This window comes from Oncorhynchus keta, chromosome 14 (assembly GCF_023373465.1).
Source record: "Oncorhynchus keta strain PuntledgeMale-10-30-2019 chromosome 14, Oket_V2, whole genome shotgun sequence".
NCBI lineage: Eukaryota > Metazoa > Chordata > Actinopteri > Salmoniformes > Salmonidae > Oncorhynchus > Oncorhynchus keta.
Genome location: NC_068434.1, coordinates 55,399,040 through 55,411,786, shown reverse-complemented (window position 1 = coordinate 55,411,786; position 12,747 = coordinate 55,399,040). Strand labels below are relative to the sequence as shown.

The 12,747-nt window shown below is 42.4% G+C and overlaps 1 protein-coding gene across 1 annotated transcript in view; it reads left to right on the top strand.

Annotated features, from left to right (window-relative positions):
• Positions 1-5,018, top strand: part of LOC118394121 (SH3 and multiple ankyrin repeat domains protein 2-like) — a 246,980-nt gene extending 241,962 nt beyond the window's left edge. Inside the window, exon 22 of the mRNA XM_052461929.1 lies at positions 345-5,018. Coding sequence (XP_052317889.1) covers positions 345-888 — 544 coding nt within the window. The 3' untranslated portion in view covers positions 889-5,018. The remainder of the gene's footprint in view (positions 1-344) is intronic.
• The last annotated feature ends 7,729 nt before the right edge of the window (positions 5,019-12,747 follow it).

The following is a 12,747-nucleotide window of genomic DNA, read 5'->3' as shown; positions in this document are numbered from 1 at the left end:
TCTAGGTGAACCCCACTTCCACACCAAGCCTCAGCAGGTTTACCACACGTCAAGGTCAGCGAACACTAGCCAGGTCTGAACACACACACACCCAACCACACACGTGGGGGGATGTGAGTCACATGTGGAGGGGGAGGAGTCTGCTTCTTTGCGGAGGTTTCTATCTGGCCAAGTTCCTCTAGGTTGCCATGGTCTTCTTTAGTTGCTATGTTCTGATCATTATGGTCTGGACTCGTTTGTACAGCCACTCTATAACATAGTTCATCACTGTGCCATACATCTGTTAGGTTCTCATGATCTCTCTTTTCTCCCTCTCTATTTTCTCTTTCTCTCTCTCTCTTCAGCTCTCCAGCCACAGGAAGCCAGCGGAACTCCAGCGTGTCTTTCAGCCTGCCCCCCTCCTCCTGCACCCCTCCTTCCAGCCTGCCCCCCCACCTCTGCAGCCCCCCAGACACCTCGTCCCTCTCCTCGCCCCCCTGCCCCTCTTCTTTAACCCACTCTTCCTCACCCAGCCTTAGCGACCTTTTCGGCCTGCCCACCCTGCCCATGGAGAATGTGAGAGGCTTCGGCAGCATGGGCGGTAGTCTTGGTGAAGGGTCCTCGTGCGGTGGCTCGCGCTCCCCCTCGCCGCTCACCCTAATGCAGGCCATAGCCACCTCGGGCAAGCCCTTTGCCTCCAAGCCCGTGGAGCTGTGGAGCAAGCTGGACGTGGCCGACTGGCTGGATAGTCTGAATCTGTCGGAGCATAAAGACGCCTTCCTGGACAACGAGATCGAAGGCGCCCACCTGCCTTCGCTGCAGAAAGAAGATCTGATTGACCTGGGGGTGACGCGGGTGGGCCACCGCATGAACATCGAGAGGGCCCTCAAAATGCTGCAGGACAGATAAAGCCAGGGGGTGTGGATTTATCTGGAACACTCTATCCTACCTGTTTTCCTTCTCAGTCTTGGAAAGTCTTGGACGATTTAGGAATCGGCCTCTGACTACTCCCTTCCTGCCTCGCCTCTGTGGCGTGTTTGATCACTCCCATTCTGCTTCCCGAGTATCAGGGGATGTCGGAATCCTGGAGGAACTGCTGGGCATAGCCTGGAGAATGGCGGCGTTCCCGAATCCAGAATGGAGAAAGAGTGGAAAAAATCCTGCATCTTTTTAGGGATGCTCACAATACAAAAGACCACATTTTGGAATATTCTTGAAACGTAGCCCTTAAACACTCTGATAAAAATCAGTATTGGAATACTCAATCCTTTTTCAAGCTCCCCCAGCGCGGATGTTTGAAACCAGCTGAGCTGGTTGTCACTCCTTTTCTATCTTTGCTAGAGTTTCTTCAGAGAATATTTCCTCACTAGAGTAAAACCGTGGGTTATGTTTATGGATGCATCTGGCGTTGTAGAGACATTTGAAAAACAGACATTTGAAAAACATTAGAAACGAGAACCTTTGCAGAAATGTTTAGCTGAATCCTAAACCATATCATTCGCCACACACACACACACACACACACACACACACACACACACACACACACACACACACACACACACACACACACACACACACACACACACACACACACACACACACACACACACACACACACACACACACACACACACACACACACACACAGGCCTTCTCCTGAGGGGGAGAAACATAATGATGTGTTAGTCACTCTAATGCATGGCTGGAGGGGCTCCACTGTAGCAGGCGCCACTGTCCCCTTCACATCCCTGTTCACTGTGGAAGGTGTGTGTATTTGCATTTTGTCAGAGACATGTTTGTGATGTACGTGTGTGTGTGTGTGTGCGCACGCTGTGGGAGGTTTGTTAAATGTGTTTTAGAAAGACATGAGTGCAAGGCCTAGATTCTGTCAGCCTATTCAAGGTGTATATTGCATCTCACATTCCAGTGTTCGAACTTGTAAACAGGGCTCCATGGGATTTATCTTAATGCAACTCCGTACAGCCAATGGCAATGTCCGTTTTAGGTATAATGCTGGGAGCCGCTTGTGGATTTGACAGCTCCAACACAGTTCCACCTCCGACACCACAAAAACAACAGCTACGCGGGTGTTGGATGGCATGAATCTGATAGAATCTAGCCCTAAGTGTTGGCATCATGTGTGTTGTCATCGTCTTCCACACACTTGACAGCGACCCCGACAGGAGTGGGATGCAACCTCCCTACACCCTACCGCCCAACCGACCAATCTCCCTTCAGGCCTATAACAGAAATAATCCACCTATCACAACAACTTGGGGAAACTCCATTTTCTGCCACAATATCGCCATCTCTCCTCTTTGTTCAGCCATCTTTAATCATCTCTAGTTATTGAGTGATTCCTTTTGCAAATCAAACATTGTTTTTATATTAATACCAGTGTGTACTGTTGTCGTATAGGTGAGGGCTGTATTTTCATTTGTTGACATAATGATTCTCGGTGAGAATTTGAAGACGCACACTTTGAAAGGATGAGAGCAAAACGGACGTTACTTCGTGGTCTCTGTTAACGTAGGACACTGTGGTTGACTGTGTGCTTGTTTTTAGACAGCTCACCTACAGTATACTGTGTAGTGCAGGGGCCAAGTATAATAGGAATAATAGGAATTCACTCAAAACTCAAAAATGTGGGTTCCTGAGTGGCGCAGCGGTCTAAGGCACTCCATCTGAATCCAGGCTGCATCACATCCGGACGTGATTGGGAGTCCCATAGGGCGGCGCACAATTGGCCCAGTGTCGTCCGGGTTAGGCCGTCATTGTAAATAAGAAATAAGGTTACATTAAAAATATATATAATAATAATAAATCTACTACCCAGACATTCACACAATCACCGAAGAGGATTAAAAAAAATATTTATAGGAACGTTTACAAAGTTTGTGTATAATCAGTGTTTGCATCGCCGATGAATCACAAAACGTCATTATTGACAAGAAGAGGTGTTAATGCTATCTGGTGTTTCCAGAGGGAAGAAAATAAGTGTGACACAGCAGCACTGACCAAGCAGGCTTTAGATGATTCATTTGGGTCCCTGTTCATTTGAGAATGAGAGGGAGAGTCCTCAGTAACACTTTACTTAAGCATACAGGTATAACCATTCTGTAAGGCTTGCTTATAAAACGTTATAACGTAATTATTACTACAGGCTTCAAGTAAAGTGTTACTGAGTCATTTTCTCAACACCAGTGATAAGCTCTCACACCAATGAGCAGGTAGAACAAGCTTATCTTCTAATCAGAAATCCCATCTGACAGCCAATCAATTGTCTCCATCCCTTTTCATGAAACACCATTACTTCAATGTTAATATGAGAACTGCTGATAGGTGAGTACCCAGGAAGTGTTTGGTGCCATTGGTTTTACGTAAATTGAATATATTTATTTCTTTGAATGTGTATAAAGGAATGATTTAAAGAAAAGAGTACATCTATAGAATAATGATATGTATAATATTTCTAAAGGGTTTAGAGAGAGAATTTCTATGAAAGAATATGACCATTGCATCCACCCTCAGAACTTATTTCCTTGTCACTTTATCCCTGTTTTGTGTTTGGATAGTGCCTCGAATAGCTCATTATTCTCTACATAGTGCCCCATTTCTGGCCTTTCTGCCTCTGAACTAGATTATAACTACCCCCATAATGCACTGCAAATAGAAGTGTGGAAGCCATGTATTCTACTGTACCCAGATTACCTATATATTATAACATATCACTAAAACGTGAACAGTATGTGTGATCATTTGAGACATTATCCATGATTCTATCAGTTCACAGGGATGTTCTATGAACATAACCATGATTGTTTGGATTGTCTGCAATTTAGGGTCTCCTGTTGGACCAAAAAAAAAAGTTCCCCTGGTGAGATTCCTTTCTCTCACTCCCTGTCCCTGTGTGCAACTGTATGATGATGAAGGGAAGACAAAGGGATGATTTTTTAAAAAAGGGAATACTAGGCTGACAGAAAGAGAGGACCTGTAGGAGTTTTAACGCTGCTATAATCCATTCATTATTTTAAAATAAATAACAAAAGAGTGACATGTAAAAAAAGCACAGTATTTTTTATGATTATATAGAATTATATGGAATTTTCTAAAAGACATTTGGAGAAAAATGTGGTTTGCCAAAAATATATATATATATTTTTCTTTAAATATATATATATTATATATAAATATTAATTAATAGAAATTAATATTATCAGATTTATGAGGAAACTAAGAAGCAATATTTTTACTGAATGGATCTCCTTGGTTGTGGTTTTTCCCAGTCTTAAGATGAACTATCATGATATATCATCACCTGTTGATGTTATGAACACTGATAGCTGGAGTGGACAGAAGACATTTGTCCAATCAAAATGTATTTTATATACTATCCTCTGGCCATCACCTGCCTATCTTGAATATTGTAATTTTTGACAATTCCAATCACTTAGTCTGTGTATAATGTGTGTATAAATGACTGAAACGCTTTAAATGTATACATAAACTCACAGTCCACTGGATCGAAAACTGTCCCGATGACACTTTTATGCTCAACTTACATAGAAATGTACAAAAAAAACATATCACTAAGCTAATTTATTTGCAGAATTATAGAACTGAGTAGTCGTATTAAGATGCTATTACAAACCATCACTGTGTGACTATAAGGCTATGCTACATAAGGACTGGTATGGCTCACTATCATCCCTACCATCACAACACAGTCCTTCACTTACCCATCGGCAACTATTTTGATACTTTTGTTATTTTCTCTTATGGTTGAATTAATTTTTTATTTTTTTTATTCTACATAATTACGAAGACGTTTCCGGCGCTTTTGTGTATATTTGTGTTCATGTTCCATATGTTGTAATTCTGCATACTTAGTCGACTATCTAATTATCAAAATGAAAAAGAAAGAGAAGTTCCTTGTAACTGCACTCTTCCTTCCCCCCAAATCCTCAATACTTCTTGTATGGCAACCAAACAAAAGTTACTGTAAGAAATAAACATAACATTGCACTATGGTTGTATTAATTTAATACCTGATGTGCCGATTTTTGTGTTTCAAGCGTCTTGCTTCTTTAGATCAGTCTCGAAGGAACATGAAAAAGAGTGCCACCTCCCAAATCAACAACAAGTTATCCCAGTCATAACACCACTGTACTGGGGGTCACGCTGCCGCTGACAGTATACTGTAGCCTCTTCACGAGCACTTACTACTACACGTGAACACCCTCTCACTACAAATGAACACCTTATCAACAACTGCCTTAGCCAGCTAAGCTACCGAAAAACTAGCAATTTGATAGCACGGAAGGTGGCATTGCAAGTGAAGTTAACCAATTCAACTCATTTGCACTTGTTGGCAGTTAATGTTACTCTTCAGTAACACAGACCCCAAAGCAAATCAGGGGAAGAAAAATTGGTTTATTCAAAGAGGACAAATCATAGATGTTATGCTGGGAGATAGATGTTCATTCTCCCCTGTCCTCTGTGATTCTCTCCACAGAACAAAGGGACAGGGTGTAGTTTTATAACCCAACCCTAACCTGTGGTTGACTAATTAGAATTCATTGCAATTAAACTTGGCCAATATTCAAATAACAAGTATCCTATTTCATGCTCAATAAACAATTTGGACCAATGAGAACATGCCTTGTAGCTATGAGTCCCGGACTAAAATTCCTCCCATGTCTCTGTTGTCTCTGTTGTGCATCATGTTGTGGGGGTGCTTTGCTGCAGGAGGGACTGGTGCAATTCACAAAATAGATGGCATCATATATATTGAAGCAACATCTCAAGACATCAATCAGGAAGTTAAAGCTTGGTCGCAAATGGGTCTTCCAGATGGACAATGATCCCAAGCGTACTTCCAAAGTTGTGGCAAAATGGCTTAAGGACAACAAAGTCAAGGTATTGGAGTGGCCATCACAAAGCCCTGACCTCAATCCCATAGACAATGTGTGGGCAGAACTGAAAAAGCATGTGCGAGCAAGGAGTTCTATAAACCTGACTCAGTTACACCAGCTCTGTCAGGAGGAATGGGCCAAAATTCACCCAACTTATTGTGGGAAGCTTGTTATAGGCTACCCGAAACGCTTTAAATAATGCAAAAACAGTGTTGGAGAAGAAAGTAAAAGTGCAATATGTGCCATGTAAAAAATCTAACATTTAAGTTCCTTGCTCAGAACATGAGAACATATGAAAGCTGGTGGTTCCTTTTAACATGAGTCCTCAATATTCCCAGTTAAGAAGTTTAAGTTTGTAGTTATTATAGGAATTGTAGGACTATTTTTCTCTATACCATTTGTATGTCATATACCTTTGACTATTGCATGTTCTTATTGGCACTATAGTATTGCCAGTCTAATCTCGGGAGTTTATAGGCTTGAAGTCATAAACAGCGCAATGCTTGAAGCACAGCGAAGAGCTGCTGGCAAACGCAGGAAAGTGCTGTTTTAATGAATGCTTACGAGCCTGCTGCTGCCTACCTCCACTCAGTCAGACTGCTCTATCAAATATCAAATCATAGACTTAATTATAATATAATAAATACATAGAAATACGAGCCTTAGGTCATTAATATGGTCAAATCCAGAAACTACCATTTCGAAAACAAAACGTTTATTCTTTCAGTGAAATACGGAACCATTCCGTATTTTATCTAACGGGTGGCATCCCTAAGTCTAAATATTGCTTTTACATTGCACAACCTTCAATGTTATGTCATAATTATGTAAAATTCTGGCAAATAAATTAATTACGGTCTTTTTTAGGAAGAAATGGTCTTCACACAGTTCGCAACGAGCCAGGCGGCCCAAACTGCTGCATATACCCTAACTCTGCTTGAACAGAACACAAGAGAAGTGACACAATTTCCCTAGTTAAAAGAAATTCATGGTAGCAGGCAATATTAACTAAATATGCAGGTTTAAAAAAATATATACTTGTGTTTTGATTTTAAGAAAGGCATTGATGTTTATGGTTAGGTACACATTGGTGCAACGACGGTGCTTTTTTCGCAAATACGCTGTGATTCAAATTAAGAGGCACTGCATTGATTATATGCAAAGCAGGACAAGCTAGACAAACTAGTAATATCATCAACCATGTGAAGTTAACTAGTGATTATGTTAAGATTGATTGTTTTTATAAGATAAGTTTAATGCTAGCTAGCAACTTACTTTGGCTCCTTGCTGCACTCGCGTAACAGGTGGTCAGAGAGAAACTTGTTCAAACTTTGACAGTGTTACTAGAGACATTTCGGTTGCAATGACTAACTTCATAATTGATTTCGAACAGAGGGACTATAGGATACACAATTAGGACATGGTTCTCCCAAATGCAGTGTTAGCTTTCAAGTTGCTAGATACGGCCTGTCTGGATGGTAGGGAGAAACAGTTGGCTCTGACTTTTGCGTCAATGAAGTAGGCACTTAAAAGGATTTTGGGTGAAAAGATTGTTGCGCTAATAACAGATGGAATGCAAGTGTGTGACACGGCATATTACACTGAGCAGCAGAGAAAAGCCGCCAACAAGTCACATTCAAGACAACCAGACGAGGGCGACATTACCCGGCACAAATCCACTGGACTGGTATGTCAGGCCCGCCACAGGAGTCGCTAGTGCGGGATGGGACAGGAACATCCCTGCCGGCCAAACCCTCCCCTAACCAGGACGATGCTGGGCCAATTGTGCACAATCATGGCCAGGTGCGACAGAGCCTGGACTCGAACCAGGTTCTCTAGTGCCTTAGACCACTGCGCCATTCTGGAGGAGGCAGTTGTGAGACATGCAAGAAATACAGCAAACCTAAGCCCAGACCAGCTGTTGTTTTGCCACTGGCTTCCAAGTACAATGAAACAGTGGCTGTAGATCTACATGAACTAGGACCAAGTGTGTGGTACCTTCACATAATCGACCACTTCACACGCTTCAGTGCTGGAAGCATTGTGAATACAAAGAAACCCAGTGAAATCATCAAGCACTTCATTCATTCCTGGATAAGTGTGCATGGCCCGCCCCAGAAATTATAGTGACACTGGAGGAGAATTCAATAATAATTCAATATGAGAAATGGCAGAGAAATTCAACATGGAAGCAAAGACAACTGCTGCACAATTAATCTTCTCCTTTCCCCCTTCTGATGAGCAGGTGGCGAATCGCATCTCTGCATGTCTGGCAGACATATCAGTGTGGATGACGGATCACCACCTCAAGCTGAACCTCGGCAAGACGGAGCTGCTCTTCCTCCCGGGGAAGGACTGCCCGTTCCATGATCTCGCCATCACGGTTGACAACTCCATTGTGTCCTCCTCCCAGAGCGCTAAGAACCTTGGCGTGATCCTGGACAACACCCTGTCGTTCTCAACTAACATCAAGGCGGTGGCCCGTTCCTGTAGGTTCATGCTCTACAACATCCGCAGAGTACGACCCTGCCTCACACAGGAAGCGGCGCAGGTCCTAATCCAGGCACTTGTCATCTCCCGTCTTGATTACTGCAACTCGCTGTTGGCTGGGCTCCCTGCCTGTGCCATTAAACCCCTACAACTCATCCAGAACGCCGCAGCCCGTCTGGTGTTCAACCTTCCCAAGTTCTCTCACGTCACCCCGCTCCTCCGCTCTCTCCACTGGCTTCCAGTTGAAGCTCGCATCCGCTACAAGACCATGGTGCTTGCCTACGGAGCTGTGAGGGGAACGGCACCTCAGTACCTCCAGGCTCTGATCAGGCCCTACACCCAAACAAGGGCACTGCGTTCATCCACCTCTGGCCTGCTCGCCTCCCTACCACTGAGGAAGTACAGTTCCCGCTCAGCCCAGTCAAAACTGTTCGCTGCTCTGGCCCCCAGTGGTGGAACAAACTCCCTCACGACGCCAGGACAGCGGAGTCAATCACCACCTTCCGGAGACACCTGAAACCCCACCTCTTCAAGGAATACCTAGGATAGGGTAAGTAAGGGTAAGTAATCCTTCTCCCCCAAAAACAAATATTTAGATGCAAGTGGCTGTTCCACTGGATGTCATAAGGTGTATGCACCAATTTGTAAGTCGCTCTGGATAAGAGCGTCTGCTAAATGACTTAAATGTAAATGTAAATGTCTAAATGACTTAAATGTAAATGTAATGCTGCATACAGTCCACATAGCAATGGACTTCTAGAGAAACACTCACAGAGATCAATGGATGTTACTGGAAAACAGCTCCAAGATGGCAAAAAACTCAATGCACAATGTTCATGGCTATAGCCCATACCAACTAGTGTTCGTGCAGAACCCTAATCATCACTCTGTACTGGTTGACAAGCAACCAGCGCTAGAAGGGACCAGTGTGAGTGCATGGGTGGGACAGCACCTTTCAGCAATACATGCAGCGACAAGTCTTTAGAGAGAATTCTCAGGGCTCTATGTAGTAAACAGCTTCAACGCACAGGTGAGAAGTATGAGACTGGAAACAAAGTGTACTACAAATGAGTTGACTATCAAGAGTGGAAAGGATCAGGAGTCACTGGCCAAGATGGTGTGGCGATTTTTGTGAGTCACAGAGGAACCATTGTCAGGGTGCATCACTCAATATTGCGGAATGTAAATTATCAACAAGATGGAGGGGCTGTTGCTGAATATCAGCCTCCTACTGAAAATGACAAAAAGGACATTAAAACCTACCAGATGTCACATCCAATGACATGGACACTTGAAACTGACACAGGATATGGAGCAGAGACCTTCAACCATGACACAGGTACATTTACATTACATTTAAGTCATTTAGCAGACGCTCTTATCCAGAGCGACTTACAAATTGGTGCATTCACCTTAGGTAATACTGTTGAGGGTTCAAATTAGGAAAATGTTCACCACCAGCCACATGTTAAGACAACATGGTTGTTCCAATCTGATAACTGAACAAACTGTTAAATACAATGGACAGAGAAAGTGGTGTTCCACACACAGCAACAGTCATTTGAGGAGCAGGAAAAGCCAAAGAAAAACACCAGAACTGGTACAACTTGCAGTACTCTGAACCAGCTACACTTTCTGGTCATCTGACCTGTCACTTGTAGATAATCGCATAATTGAACCAATGGAAAACTGAGAAAAACAGAATGACATTCAAAATGATGAGGTACTTGAAACGAAGGACGTGTCACTTGACTCAGCTAAACTAGATGAGCTCAGTAATTGGAGAAACGATTGAGTGTTTGAGGAAGTCAAAGACATGTGTCTCAACAAGGTGGGTGTGTACCCTTAAAGAATCCTTAACTGGAATAGTGCCAAAAGCACATCTAGTTGCTAGAGGTTTTGAGAAGCTGCCTGCTAATTAACTCCCAAGACTCCCCGACATGCATCTCAGAGTCACTCAGATTGCTGCTGACAGTGATCTGACATACAAAAAAAATGATAACTTCATTCCATAGATATCAAATCTGCATTTTTGCAGGGAACAGAGCTGTCAAGGGACATTCACATAGACATCCGCCTGAAGCTAAGAAACACTGTGGAAACTAAACAAGTGTGTGTATGTCCTGGCAGATGCATCACTCTACTGGTACAACAAAGTCAAGGCAACAATGCTGAGTACAGGTCGGAAAATGTCACAAGTGGATCCTGCAATTTTCTGTTTGCTTGATCAAAACAGCAATGTGACTTGGAGTACTTGTCTGTCATGTTGATGACTTAATCTGGGGTGGTTTACAGAACTTTGCTACAACTGTGATTCCACACCTCAAATCTGTTTTCCTGGTCGGCCACAAAGGAACAGCTTGCTGACTAAAAAGGGAACATCCGGTCTTGTGCTCCTAAAGGCACCCAGTAATGGTAAGTGTCAGCTTACGTAATAAAAATAAAAACTTTGTCAAACACCCCATTTGTAATGGGGAACTTAAATAATACTTGGGATATTTAATTATTTTGTTGATGTTTTATTTTTCTTTAAATAAAAGTGGGAGATTGTTAAGTTCATGTTTAAAGTATCCCTATATTTATGTTATTATGGTGCCATCACTCTGTTATTAGTACGCCTTGGCCAGTAGTCTCACTGGTTGATGGACCTGGTTTGAGGGTGATGGCGACTATGTACTATGGTTTCACAGTGAAGAAAAGATTGTTAAACTGGAACCTAGTCGGTGTGTCATTTTGAGTTAACAATAACACATTCAAAATGCCAATTTATTGTTGTTACCTTCAGTTGGTATACATTATCATTATCGTTCCATTTAATTACATTGTTTCGTTTACCTTAATTTGCTTCCTCTGTAAAAGCCGTCACGGCCAGGTGTTTGTTGCTGAGGATCATTAGTAACAGTTGATTTAAAAAATAAAATATACATAGGCTAATTAAATGTTAAACGTTTTGGGTAGCCTTCCACAAGCTCCCCACAATAATTTGGGTGAATTTTGGCCCATTCCTCCTGACAAAGCTGGTGTAACTGAGTCAGATTTGTAGGCCTCCTTGCTCGCACACGCTTTTTCAGTTATGCCCACAAATGTTCTATATTTGATTGAGGTCAGGGCTTTGTGGAGCCACTCTAATACCTTGACTTTGTTGTCCCTAAGCCATTTTGCTACAACTTTGGAAGTATGCTTGGGGTTATTGTCCATTTGGAAGACTCATTTGCGACCAAGCTTTAACTTCCTGTCTGATGTATTGAGATGTTGCTTCAATGTATCCACATCATTTTCCTTTCCTCATGATGGCATCTATTTTGTGAAGTGCACCAGTCCCTCCTGTAGTAAAGCACCCCCACAACATGATGCTGCCGCCCCCATGCTGCACGGTTGGGACGGTGTTCTTCGGCTTGCAATCCTCCCCCTTTTTCCTCCAAATATAACAATGGTCATTATGGCAAAACAGTTCTATTTTTGTTTCATCAGACCAGAGGACATTTCTCCAAAAAGGTACGATCTTTGTCCCCATGTGCAGTTGGAAACCGTAGTCTGGCTTTTTTATGGCGGTTTTGGAGCAGTGGCTTCTTCCTTGTTGAGCGGGCTTTCAGGTTATGTCGATATAGGACTCGTTTTACTGTGGATACCTTCAGGAAACTGCTGCCAAGGATGAACCAGACTTTTTCTGAGGTCTTGGCTGATTTCTTTTGATTTTCCCATGAGGTCAAGCAAAGAGGCACTGAGTTTGAAGGTAGGCCTTGAAATACATCCACAGGTACACCTCTAATTGACTCAAATGATGCCAATTAGCCTATTAGAAGATTCTAAAGCCATGACATAATTTTCTGGAATTTTCCAAGCTGTTTACATACACCAAGTTGACTGTGCCTTTAAACTTCTGACCCACTGGAATTGTGATACAATGAATTAGAAGTGAAATAATGTCTGTAAACAATTGTTGGAAAAATCACTTGTGTCATGCATAAAGTAGATGTCCTAACTGACTTGCCAAAACTATAGTTCGTTAACAAGAAATTTGTGGAGTAGTTGAAAAACTAATTTTAATGACTCCAACCTAAGTGTCTGTAAACTTCTGACTTCAACTGTATGTACACCAATCCTCCAACATCACCATGGGTTAAAGAACAGAATTTGGTCACTTTCAGAAAGAATCAAACCACTTTTCTTTCAAGCATAAAAGGCTCTGCAAACCTTTTATGATTCATAAATACTTTCCTAACCCTAAATAAAGATACAGGATCAGAGTATTTTGAAATCTACCAATTGGTGCTGGAAGAGACAAATATGCATATATTCAGATGGCTTTCATTCATTGATCCCTAATATTCTAAACCCATTCTCGATATATTCCATCGAG